Genomic DNA, 22,329 nt, shown 5'->3' with positions numbered 1-22,329 from the left:
AACAACGAAGGGAAGCAGTTATACACTGACTTTATCAAGGTACTAAAACTTGTTTTGTGTGGGGTTTTTTTTTACCAGCTTTTACTACCAAAAACAACAGCAGATAGATTCTACTCTTGTTGTATTTAGGTATGATTCATTTTAGCACTGATTTAGCAACCTTTTTAATGTTATTATTTCTTTCTTTGGCATCCTCTTCAACCAATAATGCATTTTCCTTCACTTTCTTCCCAGAGTGTAAAGTGGTGCCTCCAGTAACAGCAGTAAGAGGATGTATTCTGGTGAAGCTACGCCCACTACGATGGATGAGGAGTTTCTGATGGAGACTGCGCTTGAGCAACTTTATCCAAAACAGGCCTGGTGTCTCCCCAAACTCAAGGAAATCCACTTTAGTGAAATCCTTAAATTGCGTCTGGAGTACAAAAGTGAGGCAAATCATAAAACTACCAGCCGCTGTATGAATGTGTGTTAAGTTGAAGTTAAATCAGAGGCTGTTTGTTTACAGACATCCAGAAGATCGACAACCTGTGGGATTTTAAATCTTTGGAAAAGCTTGATTTGAATAACAACTGCATAGAGAAGATTCAGGGCCTGGACCATCTGATTAATCTGACATGGATTAGTAAGACAGAGCTCCACATTTGTACCCGTTTTCTCCTCATTGTACTAAAAATGCAGACTGAACATATGATTATGTGTGTTTCAGATCTATCTTTCAACAGGATCGAAAAAATCGAGGGTCTCGCCGCTCTGCAGAAACTTGAAGTGCTGGATTTGTCCAACAACAGAATCTCCGTCATTGAAAACGTGGACACACTTGAAAATATCACTCATTTCTTCATTGCAAACAACCTCATTGAAGAGCTGGACAATGTGAGAAAATGCACAAAACACATGCAATATGCTGCATTTGTATTGCAACTACCATGCAACATTAACACGCTGCAGTTTCAGTTTTATTATCTAATGCAGGGGTGTCAAACTCGTCTTAGCTCAGGGGCCACATGCAGGCCAATTTTGAGCTCAAGTGATCTGGACCAATAAAATCACAGCATAATTACCTATAAATAACTACAACTGCAAATATTTTCCTTTGTTTTCGTGCGAAAAAGTACATTCTGAACATGTTCACACTGAATGAATTATCTTTTTACAAAACATTATGAACAAACTGAAAATTCTTAATGAAAATAAGTTAAATTCCAACAACATCGTGCCTCAGTTTATCATTTACACATCAAAACTTGCAGATCACAGGTTCTCTACAAAGGCACGAAACCTTTAGTCACAGGTATCTAACTGAACAACATAGTCATTTTATGATCGAAATGACAAAAGTCAGACAAAAAATGCCAAAAAACAGCAAAAACAAGACAAAACATTTGAAAATGAGACAAAAAATGGCAAAAGCGAGAAGCAAAACAATTAAAAAATGGACAAACGACACAAGCAAGACAAAAAAAAAAACACAAAACAACAAAAATGATACACAAATAGTGAAAAAAGTAAAAACACAAAATGATGAAAATAAGACAAAAAACACAGGCGAGACAAAAATGAAACACAAAATGACAAAAACGAGAAACAAAATGACAAAAGAAATTAGACAAGTGATAAAAGTCAGGCAAAAAAAACCCACAAAAAACAACAAAAACCAGGCAAAATATTTGTAAAATGAGACAAAAAAAATGGCAAAATCGAGGAACAAAACAGCAACAAAAAAATGGACAATGGACACAAATGAGACAAAAAAACACATAATGAAAAAGAACGTAAAACACAAAATGACAAAAATAAGACAAAAAACACAAGCGAGACAAAAAGGAAACACAAAATGACAAAAGCATGAGCCAAACGAAAAAGAAAGGCAGAAAATGACAAAAAAACAACAAAAAGCAGACAAAATACTCCAAAAATGAGACAAAAAATGTCAAAAGCGAGAAACAAAAAAACAAAAGAATGGACAGACAACACAAGCGAGACAAAAAAAAACACAAAGCAAAAGCGATACACAAAACAACAAATAAAGCAAAACACAAAATGACAAAAAAAGGCAAAAAATACAAGTGAGTCAAAAAGGTAACACAAAATGACAAAAACGAGAAACAAAATGCCAAAAACAAGACAAAATCTTGCAAAAATGAGACATACGACAAAAGAACAACAAACAATCTGGTATTTTACTTTAAGAGCAAAACAAGTTGTCATGGTCTAGAAATTGTTTTATATTTACAATTTTACAAATTTATGATTTGCAGTTAATGTCTTCTCTGTAATTTTTACCCTTTGTAAAGTGGGCCGGATTGGACCCTTTAGTGGGCGATTTTGGCCTGCGGGCCACATATTTGACACCCCTGATCTAATGCTATGCTAATGCATTCCAAAGGTGCTGCAGCTCAAGAAGTTCAAGAAGCTGTTCACACTCAATCTATATGGAAACCCTGTCACTAAAGAAGACGATTACAAAGTTTTCATCGCTGCTCATATGCCAAACTTGACGTACCTCAACTACAGGGTCCTGGACAGTGCAGTAGTAAGTGTTCTGACACAAACCCAAGCTGCTGGAGTCACAGAAGATTAGAGCTCCTTTCTCTTTTAAAGTTGCACTTTTTCATCTACATTTTCTTTAAAAGCATGACTATGCCCATTTTATAAAGTTTTTTTTTATCATTCATCATGTACTGGTCTGTGTGTGTACAGAGAAATGAAGCATCTATCAAATACCAACATGTCCTAGAGAAGATGCAACAACAAGAGCTGCAGAGACAAAAACATGAAGAGGCTCAGAGACGCCAGGAGGCTGAACTAAAACTACACAAAGTAATAATAAAAAGCTCGTGTTAGTTGACGCAGTAGTTGCGACGTATAAATAATATTTAACCTGTTTTTTCTTGCAGGATGCCTTTGTGGAGTCCCTTAATGGGTCTTATCTGTTTAACAGCCTGTTTCAAGATGATCCCGAGGCAGAAACGTTCCGCCTCATTCCAGAAGTAGCTCCTCTGCTGCGAACATATCCTTTGTTTTCCTGGTTTTCTAATCCGTACAGGTGTGTTACTGGTAACATGCACTACAGGCCACAAGTTTGGAGGCAAGGTCACATTTGTACAAAAAAAGATGATGGTTATTTTTGGAATATTTTGTCTTGTTTTTGTTGTTTTTTTTGTCTTTTTTTGTCTAACTCTTGTCGTTTGTCTCATGTTTTTGTTGTTTTGTTTCTCATTGTCATTCTGTTTCCTTTCGATCTCGCTTGTGTTCTTTTGTCTCATTTTTGTCAATTTGTGTTTTGCTTTATTCATTGTTTTGTGTGTCATTTTTGTTGTTTTGTTTCACGCTTTTGTCCATTTTTTGTTGCTTTGTAATTTTTTGTCAAATTTTTTCTCTTTTTTTTAAAACTTGTTTTGTGTTGTTAGTCTCATTTTTTGTCATTTTGTTTCTCTCTTTTGATGTTTTGTGTCTCACTTTTGTAATATTTTGTATTTTTTTGTTGTTTTTTTGTCTTTTTTAAAGTAAAATACTATATTGTTTAGTTTTAGATACCTGTGACTAAATTAAATGGTGCATATCAATGACAGCAAAGTCTGATTATGCAGTAAATACATCCCAAAATCCATAGAACTCATACCGTTTTTTTATTTTATTTTTTTTTACCTTTTTAGGAAAGACATTGTGAACAGAGACTTGAAGTTGCTTCCAAATGTTTGGCCTGTAGTTCACATACAAATCATTCCTGGAGTTCCTTGACCTTGCACTTACATTTGAGAACCAAATGGTGGAGCTGTGTGTGCAGTTATTTGAAATGGGCCTGACAGAGCTCCAACGAAGGCAGACGGAGGTGAATTCTTTCTGTAGCGACCTGGATATGGTTGCAGCTGATTACCAGCAGAAAGCAACACAGATGTTGGAAAGGTTTGATGAGCAGCACAAAGAGGTATACAGGTGTATCATGATTTACATAGATATAGTAAATGTGGTGTTAGTAATTAGCATTAGATTATCTCTTGTGTTTTCACCTTTACAGAGTAAAGCAGAGTTGCAGCAGATATCCGACCTGGACGAACTTGACGTCAAGATCAACCAATGCAATGATGAAATCAACCAGCTCTGCAAAAGCCTCATGACACTGGAGTTTCAGCTGGTCAGCCAGATAGAGGTATAAGTTGCATTTAAGGGATCAAATCTACAAAAAAAATAATGAAAGTTTTTTCTTTAAAGCTACATTTTTAGTTGAATTTGAATAATTTCTTATATTACTTTACAAAGATTATCCTAAATTGTGTTGAAGATTGAATTTGAAACTCTGACGCTGTGCTTTAGTTTCATGTTTACTCACAGTGATGCTTCCTGTTCGTTTCAGGATAGCATCCTAAAGTTTGACCAAAACATCTCAGACATGGTTGGAAACTTCAGCGAAACTGTAGCCAGCATATATCCTTTTTGAAATGCTTGTTTGCAGTAACTTCTGTAAACTCTGAATCATTATTGTCCTAACAGAACTCTTTACTGTGTTTTTACGGTTAATAAACTACCATTCAGAAGTTTAGGGTCACTTAGAAATGTCCTTATTTTTGAAAGAAAAGCAGTTTTTTTACAATGGAGACAACATTAAATGAATGATAAATCCAGTGTAGACATTGTTAATGTGGTAAATGACTATTGTAGCTGGAAACAGCTGATTTTTAATGGAATATCTCCATAGGGGTACAGAGGAACATTTCCAGCAACCATCACTCCTGTGTTCTAATGCTACATTGTGTTAGCTAATGGTGTTGAAAGGCTCATTGATGATTAGAAAACCCTTGTGCAGTTATGTTAGCACATGGATAAAAGTGTGAGTTTTCTTGGAAAACATGGACTTGAACAGTAGTGTATATTTTTGATGTATTTTGAATAATGTATCGTAGAAAAAACTGCCTTCACTTGTGAATAAGATTTTTTTTATCTTTGAACTTTGCTTTCTGTCAATAATTTGAATGGGGTAACATTTAAATCCCAGGGGGCTGTTTGATCATTTTGCCCTATGAGTAATCCAGTTCTGCATAAATGACCTCTTTGACACAATCATACATTTGTTCAGTTTCGGGATATGGAAGACAGTTATCATCAGAAGGTGAAACAAATTGCTGTTGCAACTCTGGAGAAAGTGGCCGAAGGGAACCTGGACGAGGACCTGCCAGATCATGTTGCAGTGGTCAGTGTTTTACTTTTTAGACCAAACTACAAAATGCAGGATTATAATGTGATTCAGTGTTTCAGTGTTATCTGTTGAACTAATTGAACATGTTGGTTAGTTAGTTTTTTAATTTGTACTTTTGTAGTTGCATTTTCCTGCATCAAGGCTGCAGGTCGGATGAGGTTAAAACACATTTAATTTACAGAATCAGTGCCTTCATCTTCTACTCCTCTGTTTTCTATTAATAGCTGTTTACAGAGAAAGATGCAGTGATGGACGCTGTGGCCACCAGCCATGACAACCACCTGCTGAAGATCAGTGAGCGAGAGACCCGGCTGGTCGGAGGACTCAGTGGCTGGAAAGTGACCCTCATTAAAGGGGTAGAGAACTGAAATTACACCAAAACAAACACGTAGATTTAAATAAGAACAATGAATCTCTCCTCTTTATCTCACACTGTCGTTATGTTTTTCTTTTTCTCTTTATCAAGATTCAAGACAAAGAGCTCAAGCAGAACCGCACACGCATCTCGGACATCCAGAGATATACGGAGCATTTAAAGGAGCAGCTGGAGGAGTTGTTGTTGCAGAGTCAGTAATATGTTGGCCAAAAATGACAACCTGACTGGACAAACATGGCAAATTTTGCTGTGTACAAGTATTTATGTCTTTAATAATATCTGTATTTGTATTATATGCAACTAAAAATGTGAGCCAAAATTTTGCCTGTTGCTGTATTTAGCTCTTGAGATCCATCCATCCATTATCTATACACCGCTTAATCCTCACTAGGGTCGCGGGGGGGGCTGGAGCCTATCCCAGCTGACTCGGGCGAAGGCAGGGGACACCCTGGACAGGTCGCCAGTCTGTCGCAGGGCTACATATATAGACAAACAAGCACTCTCACATTCACACCTACGGGCAATTTAGAATAATCAATTAACCTCAGCATATTTTTGGACTGTGGAAGGAAGCCGGAGTACCCGGAGAAAACCCACGCATGCACAGGGAGAACATGCAAACTCCATGCAGAAAGATCCCGGGAAAGCCGGGACGCGAACCAGGGACCTTCTTGCTGCAAGGCGAAAGTGCTAACCACTACGCAGCCCACAAAAATGTCTTGAATTATTCATTTTAGTGTTTCCACGCTTTAAATTAGGTTATGCTTTCTAAAACAGGCACCAAAACCACTGGTGGTAGAAACATACACATCCTTGACTTCAGTAAAAGTACCAAGACAGAAATGCAACAGTATTCCATTACAAGTAAAAGTCCTGCATGAAAACTCTTATTTAAGTAAAAGGTCATAAGCCTTAGCAGCAAAATGTCATTGATTTAGTAAAATAAAAGTACCAGACTACTAGTTTATTGTTTTTTAGAACATTGTTAAATTATTAAGTGTGTCAGCAGCACGTTACTCTTGTATTTGCTGCAGGTGGAGCGAGTTTGAGCGACTTTATATATAGTTTTATAAACAGACAGCAGATAATTTCAGGGGCTTGTCAGATGATTAACCTGAGAGGAAAGAAGAAAAAAGTTCTGATACACAAAGCTGTTTTCAGATTTAAGACTTTTTTCTCTAATCTTTGATTGTTGGTTGGATGTTGGATTATTTTAATAATTATTTTTAAAAAATCATATGAGAAGTTTGAAGGAAAAATCAATGTTGAGCTGGCAATACTACACACTGCTTTTTGTAAGAAGCCAAAAAGGTTGGAAACCACAGAATTAATATTTAGCTTGTTATATTATTCATAGTAATCGTAATTAAAGCTGCCAAACAAATACAGCGAGGTAGAAAGTAAAATATTTGGGACTGTAATAGCCTTGGAATGCAAGCCAAAGTAAGATAGGTTTCTTTATGAAACACCTTTTTAGCAACAGGGGATTAAAAAAATGAATATATTATGACAAGATATAAAAGAAACACAAGACAATATAAAGTAGACTTAGATGACTTTATTAACCTCCAGAGGGAAATTAAGGTGTTACAACAGCATGGATATTCAATAAAGGGGTAAAGCAATAAGACAACACAGAATATTAAGGTATAAAGTGAAGGTAAAATTAAATTAAATTAAATTAAATTAAATTAAATTAAATTAAATTAAATTAAATTAAAAAGTGAAATAAAAAATACCATGAATAAATTGAAATAATATTTTAAAAATATAATAAACAAATAATAAAAATAATGAATAATAAAATATTGTGTAATATAGATAAATCAACAGAATATACAACAGTGACAATATTTGTGCAAATTAACAGAATGTGCAAATGAGAATGTGCTTGGAAGTAAAATATTTCCCCCAGAAAAATATCAGAGTGGAAATATAAAGCAGCATAAAATGGAAATGCTCTAGTAAAATACAAATACCAGATACTTGCACTTGAGTTAATGAGTTTTATTACTCTCTCATCTACTGGGCGCTGTAGTGCTTAAAAATTGAATACAACTCCCAGGATGACGTTCGGTGAAATTAGCCAATCAGCGTCTTGCTTAAGTTCGTTCCTAGCCAATGAGATTCAAGGAAGCAGGATTCTCCAATGAGACGTTGAAGGACCCCGGTTCAGCCGTCAGTCGGTGGGCAGCTCACAAATTTGAGCAAAGTTTCGGACCGCGGAGGTTCGGCGCGGCTGGCAGACGCTCCTCTGTCAGGACCCCGTTCGGCTGAGGCGTCCTCGGTCACAACGTTCATGACGGTTGCTGACGGAGGCACTTTGGCGCTCATCATGCCTGTCCGAGCGGAGTGCTGCACTACCACCGGCTCGGCCTGCCCATCCTCGGCCTCGCTTGTTCCCCCTGCCCCGATCAACACCTACCAGCCCGGGGTAGCCACCTCGCTGCTGTACAGCGGCTCGCAGTTTCGGGGCTACCAGAAGAGCAAAGGCAACTCCTACGACGTGGAGGTTGTTCTGCAGGTGATTTGTGTTTTTCGTTGAATATTTGTTTATTTATTATCATATTCAAAGTCAACATATGTGTAGCCCAAATTGCTAACTTGCTAATTTAGTTGACGTTAGCTGCTGTAGCTTTTTTAAAATTTATTTTGCTAACACGCTGACCTAATTTTAAACCATCCCAGTTGACTGTTTCTGCTCTTGCATTCTGAATTTAGACCATTTTTGAATTCTTAACGTTTTTAAATCTGTATTAGCTCAATGCAAACATGTTAGCATTTTGTGCAACAAGCTACCCAAGTATCCAGCTACAGCTAATATTGACTTTGACAGCAGTGTCAGCACTATTACTAACATTAAATAAAAGATCTACATACTGGCACACTTATTGAGCTTTATCTCATTCATACCTTTCTTGATTTTGTTTTATCAAAGTGAATAATGACAGCATTGTTTGCACTTTGAAGCCAGCGAGACAGAATTTAGTGTAACCTACATCTATTTATCTTGAACAGCATGTCACTGTGGAGGACTCATATTTGTGTGGTTACCTGAAGATCAAAGGCCTGACTGAGGTAAGCCCCCGAAACTAGGTCAGGCCTAGTAAGACTGACCTTTATTCTAATCTCAAACTAGTTTCTGCTTGTTTGATATAGGCTGAATTGTGTTAGATTAGATGTAGACACAAATGTGAGTCAGTAGGTCTCACTGCTCACTCTTAAGTGTGTCAAATGTATAGCCGTTACATTATGCAACATATGGAAGCAAAAAGGTCAGCAGCAGTACATTTCGTCTGGAGTGAAAGATGAGTAGGCTGTGTGCGTCTGTATCGAGCTGTAGAGAGTTGCAAAGCTTATATGAAAGGCAGTAAGTCAAAATGGTTTTAATTCCCTCCACTGTCGGATTTGCAGCACGGAAAGCTGCAGAAGCTGCACGGCTGTATCCTGATGTCTGCAGATAATTAGGTCGTGTGAAAAGGACTCTTAGGATTGTCATAAAGGTTGCATCACACCTGCTGTTGCATGGTTCATGACAGGAAATTTGCATAACCATGTTGCACAGTGGTGGATTGATTCGAGCCATTTAAAAACCTTTTCTTTCCTTTCTCATTCTTTGTCTGTGACAGGAGTATCCCACTCTAACAACATTCTTTGCTGGTGAAATTATCAGCCGAAAGAGGCCTTTTTTAACGAGGAAGTGGGACGCAGATGAGGATGTGGACAGAAAGCACTGGGTATGTCCTGCAAATTTTTCTTTTCACTGTTATCGCTTGGTTGCAGGTACGAATGTTAATAATTAAGCAATGACCGGTGAATTAAGAATTTGGACAGTAAAGTATACATTAACCAACAAAGTGCACATTTGGTGACCTGTTTGTGCACTCGGTTTAATATTTGCAAACTGCAGGATTTCTATCATCACATGACATTTTGAGTTTGAACAGACATGTTTAGGGAAGTTTCAGATTACCCAAACTATACTAAGTATTTATAACCTGCAGCTCTTCATCCAACCAGTTTGTAAACTCACATTTTCCAGAAAAACCTGGAAATTATGTAACATTTTTTGTTTTTGTTTTTTGGCTGTTGTTTGGCTACCTGTAGATGGAGACAGCCAGGTGGAGCACTGGTGATTTTGTTGTGAGAAAAGAAGTGTTCAGCTTTACCAAATCAAGAAACAGCATTATTCATAACAAATTAAGGCTGTAGAATTCAGCTTTACTGCTTGATTGGTTGGTTGACATAATCTCATCCCTCCCAATTCTTACTGGTTGGACAATCACAGAGTTAAGTTTGTTAAAGAGAAAAGTCTGTGAGGATCAATCCATTATATTTGTCCTCCTAGGATAAGCAGACTACCTGTAAAAAACTCAGCATTTTGAAAGTTTTTGTACTCACCAAACCTAATGGACACTGCTAGGTCTAACTTATTTGATGTTTACTGAATATTTACGCCTAATTGGCTCCATATTAGTTGGACTTTTGCTGGAGAAGTTGCTGCATTTTGCTGAAATGGAAATCCAAAAATTCAAGTGCAAACTTTGCAAATTGCAGTTTGCATCGTACAGCTCAACATTTAAAAATGGTAGGCCAACAGTAGTTCTTGTGCAGGAATCACAAGTTGATAAAGCTCCGTTTTCAGATATCATATGATTATAGTACAGGTTGTTCTGCAGAATGACCTAATAAACTGCAGAAGACTCCCTCCTAGCAGGTCGAGTGCACTCAGTGAACTGTGGCTGATTTATCATATCTGTAGATAATGTGCAGATATATTTTCTAATGACCATTGGATTGAATGAGGTCAGATATCAGTTCATCTGGATTTTATTTGTTTGATTGTAGCCATAAATAAGTACCATGTCAGCTGATAACTTAGCAAAATCAAATTCGACGTACCTGATTGCAGTTGTCATTGTTCTCACCAGGGCAAGTTCCAGGCTTTTTACAAGTACGGCAAGAACTTCAACTCTGATGACTTTGACTATGATGCGCTGGAGAAAAGTGACTATATCTTCATGAGGTGGAAGGTTGGTGCATTATAAACCTGTGACTATTCACCTTTTTTTCTCTGTTTGGCATCGAGCTCTAATCTTGGCTTTTCTTCCAATTCCAGGAGCAGTTTCTAGTTCCAGACCACACGATCAAAGACATCAGCGGAGCCTCGTTTGCAGGCTTCTACTACATCTGCTTCCAGAAGTCCACCGCCACTATAGAGGGCTACTATTACCACAGGAGCTCAGAGTGGTAAATATTAAAAAACAAATTTATCTGGAAAATTATTTTAATTACTCCGCCAAGGAACGCAGCAGAGTTATGTGACGATCGGCATATGTCTGTCTGTCCATCTGTGTGTCTGTTAGCAACATTACTTAAAAACGGATGAACAGATTTGGATGAATTTTCGGGAAGGTCAGAAATGACACAAGGACCAAGTGATTAGATTTTGGCAGTGATGCAGCTTATAGTCTGGATCCATGGATTTGTTAAAGATTTTTAATGTTAAGGTTGAATACATTTTGAGCCATTTCTGAAATGTTGCGAGTCATTTTCCACCAATTTCTGACTCATTTTGGACATTTTTTAAGTTATTTTGGATATTCTTTAGTCATTTTAGACATGTTTTCGAGTAATTTTGATGACAAGTGAACGCTACGTCAGCTGCCTGCTGACGATCACATGATTGTGATTCTACTACAAATCCACCGCTGTGAACTTATCGGGACTTATCTGTCAGAAATGGTACGAGAAACAGTTGATTAAATTGTGGGGGTGTTTATGAGTCCCATCAATTCCTGTCGCCCTCTACATATTTAGGTCACGTGATTCGGTATCCGTACATAATGTACACATGCATAACACACGCCTGTGCTCAGCACAAGGTCATTTTTTATTAAAGATTTCATCTGTCGGAAATGATGCAACTGAGCAGCCTTGGTGGAATACTGCTTTCTCTGAGTGTTTTTCTTGTTGTGTTTATGTCCATTAATTCATTTTTTTTCCTTCTGCAGGTACCAGTCTCTGAGCCTAAACCATATTCGTGAGCACAGTATGCCTATTTATGAATTTCGATGACGCAACAGCACAGGAAGTGATGTAAGGGACAGTTCACGCTGCCCTGTGCTTTAATAGGATGGGAGCCCTTTAATGCCAGGAATGGAGGCGACCAGTTTTCCTCACATCGGGGGAAATGAAAAGTGGTCAGGAACTGTTGTGCTGGACTGAAAGGAAAGAAGGCACTGATGAAGGAGAAGAATGAGGAAGATCAGTGAGACACGAACCATTCTCACGGTTTCTGCAGAGCTGATGTTTGATTGAAATTTTAATTTGTCCCTTTTTTTTTTGGCCTGTTTTTATTTACTTTTGTCTGTTTTGCTACCTGATTTCTGTGCACTCTCAGAATCTCCACGTCTCCTCATTAACTTCTTTTTTCCGTCACTGGAGACACTTAACACGATTGCCTTTCAGTTAAGAGTTGCGAAGCAAAAGAGCGTTGGAGAGAATTCTGTTCAGAAAAGCTTAATTTTTTTGTCTTATTGTAGTTATACAATATATTTTGGCGCCCGTCGCGATTAGTGGTGAGTTTATTGCCAAAAGGTTGGAGCAGGAGTCTACGTTTTATGCAGGATTGTGTGTATATGGTGGTTATTTGAGCAGGGATGGTGTGTTGAGGCAATTTAGCAACAGAAACCCAACAGCTAAAGGTGACACAGGTGAAGCTTTTTTCAGAAATCCTCTGAAAAGTCCAGTCAGACGGCTTCACGTCAGATTTAGTCTATGCAAGCCAAAGATCACTAACAGGTAGAATTCCTTCCAGTCCACCTGAGCTTTTTACTTTCAGGTGGTTAATTATTTATTTATTTTCAATCAGGAGCAGGGGGAAAAAAAAGGCAAATTGACCAGCAGTTGAAGCACAGATATGTTTGAAAATTTCTTTCGTGTAAAAAACATAGTTTGTCAAACTAGCAGAGAAGAGACTGGAGTGGAAAAGTCGAGATGTGATGCAACAGAAGCAATGCAGTGTTCTGAATGTGTGAACCTTTATACAGTCTGTAGTTTTATGTTTTTTTTTCAGCGTTTGTTTCCCAGCAGCACGATTTAACACTTAGAGCTTCGTGTAAAGTGTTGCTTCCCTGGTGGAGAATGTTCGGTTTGACTCGTGTTGCATGACAAGGTGATGGAGAAAGAATGAAACCTCCTCTGACACTTTAGGAAAAACCTGCTGCCTTACAATATGGAATGTTTGTAAAGCTGTTTTTTTTTTTTTTTTTTTAAAGAAGACATGATTAGGTTAGCTTTGTCTTATTTTAAAGGAATCCGACTTAGATTTCTGTGAGAGAAATTGTAAAAAGCGAGAGATTTTCATCGACTTCGTAGGATTTTCCGACTAGGGTTGATGTAAAAGTAACCTGCAGGAGCGTGCATGTCCTCCCTCTGCCTGTCTGCTGCTTCTAGACGTTCAGCCAACTGGATTCCAACGGTCGCTGTGGAAATACAGTTGGTGCTGTAATCTTTTACCCAAGCAAGTGGGTTGCAGACGCTACAATCCTTCCAAATCACTTTCTTTCTTTCTTTTTTTATTATTAATCATGTAACAGAAAACGGCCAAATGTGCAATGTAAGCAGAGAAACGTTTATTTGGGAGTTGAGTCTTGAGTGAGGAAATCTGACTTGAAGAGGTCAGTCTAAGGAAGATGATGTATTATAATTCTGCTATGAGGAAATAAAGAGAAATATTTAATACAACTCTGCATTCTTACTGGTTATTTCATGAGTTTCTTATAATCCAGAGACTCTCAGTGCGGAGAATCAGATTGTAGACAGCAGCACTAGATGTCAGTAGTGGACCATGAAAAGGAAACTCCTTCAAGGTCACATTTAACCCTGGTGTTGTCCTGCGGGTTTTAAAGTTTGAAAATGTGGGGAAAAAAATTCTCACAGTGCAACTTATCATGTCCACATTTTCAACGTTTTTGGGAAATCTTTGATCTTTAATCTTTCGGTTGATTTTTCTGTGAATGTTCTTAAAGAAAACAGAAGTTTTACTGATATACAAATGTAATCACTTTAGATATTTTTAGGATTTTTTGGAAGATTTTTACAAATTTTTAAAAAATACAAGAATTTTCTTGCCAAATTTGGGGAATTTTTTGAAAATAAAACTTTTAAGGGAATCTTTTAAGGAATTATTGGAATTTTCTTCCTGAATGTTTTGCAAATTTTCTGAAATTTGGGGACTTTTTTTTGCAGAATTTTTGGATTTTTTTCAGACAAGGAAACAACATTTTTTGGTGGCCGTAAATGAGGACAACAGGAGGGTTAAATGAGTTTTTTAGCAGCATTATCTACATACACTACTGTTCAAAGTTTGGGGTCATATAGTGTAGGTCTGCTTTAACTCATTTGGAGCAACTTCAACTAACATGGAGCAGCTTTAATGAGGACCAACGTAAAGTATTATGGAGCAACTGTAGCTAATATAGAGCACCTTTAATTCATGTACACTACTGTTCAGAAATTTATGGTCACTTAGAAATGTCCTTACTTTTGAAAGAAAAACATTTTTTTCAGTGAAGATAACATAAATCCAGTGTAGACATTGTTAATGTGGTAAATGACTATTGTAGCTGGAAACAGCTGATTTTTAATGGAATATCTCCATAGAGGTACAGAGGAACATTTCCAGCAACCATCACTCCTGTGTTCTAATGCTACATTGTGTTAGCTAATGGTGTTGAAAGGCTCATTGATGATTAGAAAACCCTTGTGCAGTTATGTTAGCACATGGATAAAAGTGTGAGTTTTCATGGAAAACATGGAATTGTCTGGATGACCCCAAACTTTGGAACGGTGGTGCATAATAATATAATACCCGAGAGTCCAGCTTTATGTTGCTTTATTGATCAGTAAAATGACCTTGTTTGGATCTGTTAATCTGCCTTTAAGTTTAGTAAAATGGTAGCACCTCTGCCACCTCGGTTCTTTTGTCAGCACAGATTAAATTAACTTTACAAGCTGTGTTCAATAATTCAGAGGTAATTTTAGCACTTGATGAGGGAGGATGTACTGACATCCTACACTTGAGTAAAAGTATTCTGATAGAAAAAAATTGCACTGAAATTTTTTTTTAAAAAATGTACATATTGTCATAAAATGTATTAATAGTAGCTAAAAGAAAATGACGATACAACAAAAAAAATCTTACCTTTCTAGATTATATCATCTGATTTAAACTTTAAAAGCAGAATTTTACTGACATAGCTGCAGGTAATTTTCAACTATTTTCTCTCCAAGTGCAGCTAATATTGAAATTGCATTATTATATAATTATACTATTGCATCGTAATAATATGCTGATTGACCCAGCTGATTGTTGGGGAGGTAAAAAACATTTGAAAATCATGGGAAATGGCATAACTGTTGCACTAAATGATGAATAATAGCTCTAATTTTAATTTAATTGACTAATTAGGCAATTGTTCCAGCTGTGTAAACATGTTTATGGGGCATTCCAGAACTGGACGACAGTTTAGTTGCATCCATCAAATTTCAAATAATCCATGTACAAAATACTAAAACATGCAGTTGTTGTGTAAATGTTCTTGTCCTGAGACCAAATCTAAAAAAAGAAAGAGAGAAAAGAATGTTTGAAAATATTGTAAAATACCAAATAAGTCTGGAGTTCCCCCTAAAATGACATTTTTCTCTTGTCCCACCCCCTGATGACCAAACTGAATCTCAAATAAAACAGTTTAGATGAAATTTAAATCTCCTTTGTGTGTTTTTTTTTTTATTGATGTCTCTTGTAATTGTGGGATTTTTTTTTTTTTAAATCAACATAATATTTTAAATAATAATTATTATACATAGAATGTGAGTCCCACAACATGCACGCAACCCCGTTGATTATGTTTTTGTGTTTTCTGTCTTGTTTTTGTCATTTTATGTCTTGTTGTTGTCATCAACATCATCAAACAGTTTTCCTATAGAATGTGTAGAGTAAAGCTATGTCCTCTCTTCTATTTTTCATACTTTCATAATGTTGTCAGCCTTGATTGAATGTCTCACTCTACCTCATATTATCAGGATCAGACTAATTCTTTGGACTGTTTTCCATCAGTCAGTTTGTCCTCTTGGTCAGCAGTAACAGCAGCTAAATATCTAGCTTCTACTGCTGAGAAAAAGATCACATTAGCATGGATTAGCAACCCTGTTACTGTGATTAGAGTAGGGTTAGCAAACAACACAGAAAACATGGAATAAAAATGCTGCCATTGATGTGGAAGCTGAGCCAATCAATACCTATTATTGATCAATATGGAGCAGAAAACTGTAAAAGAAAAGGTTTATTTTTCAAACATTTTGAAGCCCAACTCTGGAATGACCTATAAACTGTAGGGTAGTTGAATTCAGAATATGTTTTGTGTTCCAAAATCTGTGGAATCAACAGCTGTCTGATCAATGTAGGGAAGTTAAAAGTACATCTTATACCTCTGAAATGTTGTGGAATAGAAGTAGAAAGCAGCATTAAAAGTAAAGTAGTCACCTTTAATTAGCGTCTGAGTTCTGTTGCCTGGTTACCAACAGGTAGTACGTGCTGCAGCTGAACATATGTGACTGACTGAAGGGTGGAGGAAACATTTAATCCAACGATACCACAAGGAAAGACGAGTGACATGTAAGTGTGCAACTACTTCCTCGTGTGGTTTGAACAATGGTGGCTACTATCTATTCTGAAGCAGAGACTTACTGCCTGCAGGCCTGAAGGATTACATACGGGAGGCCTTTATTAACATGAATGCAGAGGATTTATTATGGAATTCTAAACATTGTATAACAGTCATATGACTTTATCTCAAATTCAGGCTGTATAGATCTGAATTATTCAGGTCAGTAGGTATTTATGATGTCATGCATTAAACTAATCACTGTTTCTGGTGTTTCTTTCATTATAAATACACATTTCTGATGTGCTACACTGAATTATTTCCCTCAGGATGGTCTCAGATGTTTTATGTTGTGGCCAAATGGTGTTGACGACAAAAACAAGACAGAAAATGACAGAAACAAAACAGATTACAACAAAAACGAGATGCATAATGAGAAAAACGAGACATAAGACAACAAATACAAGACACAAAATGAGGAAAATGAGACACAAAATGACAGAAACAAGACACAAAACGACAAAAGCGAGACACAAAATGACAAAAATGAGACATAAAGTGACAAAAGCGAGACACAAAATGACAAAAACAAGACATAAAATGACAAAAGCGAGACACAAAATGACAAAAACCAAACACAGCATCAACAGGTTCTGCTAACATGTTGTGGGACACATTCCATGCATAATAATTATTATTTAAAATATTCTGTTGATTTAAAAAATGTTCCCACAATTACAAGAGACATCAATGAAAAAATAATACCAAAAAAACGAGAATTAAATTTCATTTTAACTGTTTTATTTGAGATTCAGTTTGGTCATCAGAGAAAAACGGCATTTTAGGGGAACTCCAGACTTATTTGGTATATTTAGATATATTTCCAAACATTCTTTTCTCCTATTTTGGTCTCTCAGGAAAGAACATTTACACAACAACTGCATGTTTTAGTATTTTGTACGTGAATTCTTTGAAATTTGACTGGAACTGGAAATGAAATGTCCTCCAGTTCTGTAATGACTCTTATCATGCCACACGGGTACAGTTTTGAAATAATTCAGAATTCCCTGCATGTCGGACGTCACTGATTTTCCACCTGTGGCTGTGAGTCAGAGCCACACCTGCTCAGGTGGAGGGAATATAAGTTCACCTGCAGAGCCGCACAGCTTCAGTCCAAACAGGTGGAGACTTAGAAGCTTGATTCTGTCCAGTTTTTAATCATGGAGTCTGAGCGGTATCCCATCAGCGTCCAGTTAGTCGGAGTGATGCACAAGGAGAAGAAGAAAGTAGGTGTAGAGGAGGTTGTTTCTGAAGACAGTCTGATCTTAAAGAGCAAAGTAATAACTGTGGATTTCCGTCCTGCAGCTGTACGTGACCTCGGTGCTGTGGTCGGACCAGAGCGACATCGTAGTTTACAGGAGTTTTCGGGAATTCAAGAAAATGCACGTAAGTACAAACGACCTCATGTGTGCTTTAAACTTCAAACCTGTGGCTTTTTTAATAACACATTTGTTTCTGTGATTCCAGAAACAAATGAAGAAAGCATTTCCACCCTCAGACAAACTACGGAAGTCTGACAGGATCATCCCCAGGTTTCGAGGTACGTTTCCGTCATTTAGCTCATCATTTCCACACGGAGTTCCCACTGAAGGTGTCCTGTTTGCTTTTAGATGGAAAGATGAGGCAGAAGAGCCCGAAGAAGGGTCCCAACAAGTCGATGGTGCGGCTGAAGTTTCTGCAGAAATATTGCAGTGAGCTTCTGAGCTGCGACCCTCGAGTCTGTCAGTCTGCAGGACTCCTCCAGTTCTTCCACCCCAAAGACCAGGACCTGCAGCCGGAGTTTGCCAAGAACAGGTGGGACAACATCTGTTTCTAACAGATAAGACAACATATTTTAAACTTCTGCACCTACAGGAGCTGCAGTGAAGTCAGCAGAGGAATCTTAAATAGTTATTTTGATACTAAGACCGCATAAACACTGCAGCTTCTTCTAAATCCATCTTTACTTATACTTAAAAGTTGCTTGATACACTAAATTGTAGATTTTTAAAAAATTATCTAACCCTTTTGAGATGGTTTCTAGCTGCAGGTTGGTTTCAAAGCCTCCAGCATATCTAAGAAAAAGCAACATAATCGTGCACAAGAACTGAAAAATATACAGCCTTATTTAAAAGAAGCGCTAGTTTGCCAGGACACGGGTGTAGAAATACTAAACTAGTACCTCCAGATGTGTGGGTTAGGGTGTTTATTGCACATCAAACTGGGGATAACGTAGATTATTCCATGAGTTTGCTTGTTGTTTTGGAGTGTGTTGACCTCATATCCAGCTATCCAACATATTTTAAACTTCTGTACCGACAGGAACTGCAGTGAAGTCAGCAGAGACATGTTTAAATTGTTCTTTTAGCAAATATTAAGACGTCACAAACACTGCAGCTTCTTCTATACCCGTATTTACTTGCTTGATAGACTAAATTGTCAATTTTAAATTTTTTTTAGCTAACCATTATTGAGATGGTTCCTAACTGCAGGCTGGTTTCAAAGCCTTCAACATATCTCAGAAACAGCAGCATAATTGTGCACAAGAACTGAAAATATACAACCGTTTTTAAAAGCCAGAAGAGTCAGAGATTCAAGAAAGTCGACAAAAACTGGGAAGTGCAAGTTTGCCAGGACAAGGATGTAGAAATGCTAAACGAGTACCTCCAGACGAGTTTGTTAGGGTGTTTATTGCACAACAAACTGAGGATAAAGTGGATTACTGCATCAGTTTGCACAATCTTGTTTTTGTGGCGTGTGTTAACCTGCGTCTCCTACATTCAGCATCATGGTCATGCCTTCAGAAGATGAAATAAGAAGCGACGTAGGCGGCGGTAACGTGACACATCCATTTGTCACCGAGACGTACAGATGTGTGGCTGCGTATGAGACCAAAGACACCAAGAACAAAGCCTTCAAAGTGGCCCTGGATGAAAAAGTGGACGTTCTCATCAAAGACAAAGCAGGTGAGCAAACAGCGTCTTTGTTAACGGCTGGAAAAACCCCAAATACAAACTCTGGTGCCGGTTTGATGAGCGTTTGTGTCGGTGCAGGATGGTGGCTTGTGGAGAACGAAGCCAAGCAGATGGCCTGGTTTCCTGCACCCTATCTGGAGAGCCTGGATGATGATGATGGGGATGAAGATGAGACGGATGGGACTTCTGGAAGAGGTAGTTTTTGGTTGTCTCCATCTAAACACTTAATATTTTCCTACCTGTAACGTGGCATTATATTAAGGATCTTTATTCCGCCCCTAGGATCGCTTTACACCGCAGTTCGGAGCTACAAGGCCACCAAAGACGACGAGATAACCGTAACCATCGGAGCAACTGTGGAGGTCCTGCAGAAGTCTGACAACGGCTGGTGGCTCATCAGGTACTCGAACATTTCCCTCATCCATCTTTGTTACAGATTATTTAACAAGGATAAACTCATTGTGGATGGAGCCACATCCATCTCCATGACTGTCCAGAAAAACAGCCTTGTTGAGGATACAATAGTAGACAGTAAAAATAAACCGACCTGAATAGTAAAGCAGAGATTATCTGGTTTCCATTCGTCAGGCCAGAATGACACAAACAAGGTGACTCACATCATTACAAGCATGCCGGCATAAATAAGAGCCACAGTCCTGCTGTAGCACAAATGATGCAGTGTGGAGGCCAGCAGGTTGATTCATTTTATAGAATCTGGTAGCAACAGGTGAAAACTGCAGTTGTTTATCCAAAATTATTCATCAAGTCCCTAAATTACAAACTTGCTTCAGTGGAATTAAATGGTTAAAGTAGCAGTTAAGGCTGCATGTGCTAAAGTATAGGCAGACAGATTTTAAATTTAATGAAAATACAACATAAATTAAGAATTTTGGGCCAACAGAACACCTTGTTTTAAAAGATTTTTTGTTATATAATGTCTTATACAGTCACTTTGCATTTCACTGCACATGCTTTATGAGAACGAGACAAAAACTTTTGAATCTTGAATTTAATGTTCCTTAGCATTGCACCACTGCACTCTTAAATGTGCATAAATGTTTGTAATGAAGGGTTTTTACACTGCATCCATGCTAATATATCTGGTTCAATATACAAAAGTTGCTCGAAATGAGTTAAAGTTGATCTACACCACCGTTCGAAAGTTTAGGATCACCCAGACAATTCCATGTTTTCCATGAAAACCCACACTTTTATCCATGTGCTAACATAACTGCACAAGGGTTTTCTAATCATCAATTAGCCTTTCAGCACCATTAGCTAACACAATGTAGCATTAGAACACAGGAGTGATGGTTGCTGGAAATGTTCCTCTGTACCTCTATGGAGATATTCCATTAAAAATCAGCTGTTTCCAGCTACAATAGTCATTTACCACATTAACAATGTCTACACTGGATTTGTCATTCATTTAATGTTATCTTCATTGAAAAAACTGCTTTTCTTTCCAAAATAAGGAAATTTCTGTGACCCCAAACTTTTGAACAGTAGTGTATTTGTTGATGGACTGTTGTTGCTGACATTTATTTACATATCGTCCAAAACCTCATCCCTGCTCACTGATGCCTTTACAACATATCTAAATGCTGATCTTTGTGACTGAAGCTCCCGCCATCTGTGCCCCAACATTGAACCTTTTTCCAAAGTCATATACATCTTTTCTTCCTGTGATCTTGATATGAAATCAGAATCAATTGCTCAGCTTTCTTAAACATGCTGTTTAGAGTAGTCTACCTTTGTGGAAACATCTGCATTTAGTTTTTCCGGTCATTTATTCAGCTTTTTCTTTAAATTGTCACCTTCTGTGTGAGGATAAACTTGAATTAAGGAATAACTTCTATTTTGATGTTTCCAGTTTTACTCCAGAGCCCGTTTTCACCTCTCCATTCCTGTCTTTTTACAGATATAACGGTAAAGCCGGCTACATCCCCACCATGTACCTGCAGCCCTACAGCCGTCCCCACATTCGTATGGCGGCCGCCCCCTCCATCCTAGAGCAGCAGTCCAACCTCAGCCACTCCCACGGAAACCTGCTGCAGCTTCCACCCACCAGGTCCTACACGCCTCTCCAGCCAGACAGCAGGCACAAGTCCAGATCTCTGGACGTTTTATCCGAACCGCCTCCCGCCCCGGTTTTAAGAAGGCCAGCTGCTCCTGCAAACACCTCAGCCGTCTCCTCTGCAAACTACCCACCTCCTCCGCCCACCATCACAGTGGAGATGGATGGAGATGAGGGGCAGCCCAGGAGCCTGAGGGCCAACAGTCAGGGCAGCTTCGAGAGCGACAGCACCGACTTCAGCTTGAGCGACGACCTCAGCTCCTCCTCGGCGAGCTCCACCTTAAACCTGAGCCTGAGCTACGCCGAGCAGCTTCGCCTCAGCCGGACGCCTCCACCGATGCCGTGGAAACACCTGACCTCAATGGACACCCCGCAGGGAAAAATAATACCCAGCGTCTCCGACCCAAACCTCTACAAGGGACCCTCGACGCCCAAAGTGCCGCCCAGACCGCAGGCCCAGGAGATCCTCAGCCGCTGCACCTCCATCACCCGAAAGAACGCCGGCAAGGGCGGCCTGGCACCCACGCAGACTGAAATAATCAGCCGGTGAAACCAGCTTTATTTTTACTATTTAACTATCTATGTATTCTATGACACAAGGATGGAGTTACAAGACTTTTTTTTTCTTTTTCTTTTATATATAAATATGCCTTTTAATACTTTAACAAAGCCTACATTATTCTCCTCCTCACTATTGCTTTTATTTTCCATACTGAAAACCTTGTGCTTATACGCATTTAGACTGTTACAGGTGAACATAGAGATTAATTTTGTTCTTTTGACTGCAGAAAGGTACATGTTTGTCTGAAATGCCGGCATGTGCAGGTCAATCAGGCTGCTGCTAACACAACTCCATCAAAATCTACTGGAAAAACCTTGATGTTGACAGTTAATACTGAATATTCACTCCATGTATGGATGTGCTCATGTTACAGAGGAGCTGAGAACAAATAAAAAACATTTTTCAAAACCGTTTTGCACCTAAATTGTATTTAATG

General features: G+C 38.2%; 3 protein-coding genes across 3 annotated transcripts; all 3 read left to right on the top strand.

Annotated features, from left to right (window-relative positions):
* The first annotated feature begins 25 nt into the window (after window positions 1–25).
* On the top strand, window positions 26–5,921 carry drc3 (dynein regulatory complex subunit 3). The gene is made up of 13 exons (XM_055005413.1): window positions 26–129; window positions 235–425; window positions 506–622; window positions 707–873; window positions 2,387–2,533; window positions 2,701–2,820; window positions 2,898–2,990; window positions 3,734–3,928; window positions 4,019–4,150; window positions 4,355–4,427; window positions 5,067–5,188; window positions 5,419–5,550; window positions 5,661–5,921. Exons 2-13 carry the CDS (start codon window positions 272–274, stop codon window positions 5,766–5,768), a joined length of 1,560 nt encoding a protein of 519 aa, XP_054861388.1. The 5' UTR covers window positions 26–129; window positions 235–271; the 3' UTR covers window positions 5,769–5,921.
* Window positions 5,922–7,720: 1,799 nt separating this feature from the next.
* Window positions 7,721–13,319, top strand: gid4 (GID complex subunit 4 homolog). The gene is made up of 6 exons (XM_023284850.3): window positions 7,721–8,094; window positions 8,589–8,648; window positions 9,200–9,307; window positions 10,502–10,603; window positions 10,690–10,820; window positions 11,585–13,319. The coding sequence occupies exons 1-6, from the start codon at window positions 7,870–7,872 to the stop codon at window positions 11,646–11,648; spliced, it is 690 nt and encodes a 229-aa protein (XP_023140618.1). The 5' UTR covers window positions 7,721–7,869; the 3' UTR covers window positions 11,649–13,319.
* Window positions 13,320–17,379: 4,060 nt separating this feature from the next.
* noxo1a (NADPH oxidase organizer 1a) lies at window positions 17,380–22,301 on the top strand. Its single transcript, XM_023284847.3, has 8 exons — window positions 17,380–17,526; window positions 17,606–17,686; window positions 17,768–17,840; window positions 17,911–18,094; window positions 19,064–19,245; window positions 19,333–19,449; window positions 19,537–19,654; window positions 21,176–22,301. The coding sequence occupies exons 1-8, from the start codon at window positions 17,461–17,463 to the stop codon at window positions 21,879–21,881; spliced, it is 1,527 nt and encodes a 508-aa protein (XP_023140615.2). The 5' UTR covers window positions 17,380–17,460; the 3' UTR covers window positions 21,882–22,301.
* Window positions 22,302–22,329: the final 28 nt, after the last annotated feature.

The sequence above is a fragment of the Amphiprion ocellaris genome, chromosome 19, assembly GCF_022539595.1.
Source record: "Amphiprion ocellaris isolate individual 3 ecotype Okinawa chromosome 19, ASM2253959v1, whole genome shotgun sequence".
Lineage (NCBI taxonomy): Eukaryota > Metazoa > Chordata > Actinopteri > Pomacentridae > Amphiprion > Amphiprion ocellaris.
The sequence above is the reverse complement of the archived record's forward strand: the minus strand, read 5'-3'. Positions and strand labels throughout refer to the sequence as shown.

Excerpts from the sequence above, each read along its gene's own strand:
- drc3 (XM_055005413.1), top strand. The coding sequence starts at position 272 with ATGTATTCTGGTGAAGCTACGCCCACTACGATGGATGAGGAGTTTCTG. Across the intron at positions 426-505 it reads ATTGCGTCTGGAGTACAAAA|ACATCCAGAAGATCGACAAC; the intron begins GTGAGGCAAATC and ends GTTTGTTTACAG. Across the intron at positions 4,151-4,354 it reads AGCTGGTCAGCCAGATAGAG|GATAGCATCCTAAAGTTTGA; the intron begins GTATAAGTTGCA and ends TGTTCGTTTCAG.
- gid4 (XM_023284850.3), top strand. The coding sequence starts at position 7,870 with ATGACGGTTGCTGACGGAGGCACTTTGGCGCTCATCATGCCTGTCCGA. Across the intron at positions 8,649-9,199 it reads AGATCAAAGGCCTGACTGAG|GAGTATCCCACTCTAACAAC; the intron begins GTAAGCCCCCGA and ends TGTCTGTGACAG. Across the intron at positions 9,308-10,501 it reads ATGTGGACAGAAAGCACTGG|GGCAAGTTCCAGGCTTTTTA; the intron begins GTATGTCCTGCA and ends TGTTCTCACCAG.
- noxo1a (XM_023284847.3), top strand. The coding sequence starts at position 17,461 with ATGGAGTCTGAGCGGTATCCCATCAGCGTCCAGTTAGTCGGAGTGATG. Across the intron at positions 19,246-19,332 it reads TCTCATCAAAGACAAAGCAG|GATGGTGGCTTGTGGAGAAC; the intron begins GTGAGCAAACAG and ends GTGTCGGTGCAG. Across the intron at positions 19,450-19,536 it reads GGATGGGACTTCTGGAAGAG|GATCGCTTTACACCGCAGTT; the intron begins GTAGTTTTTGGT and ends TTCCGCCCCTAG.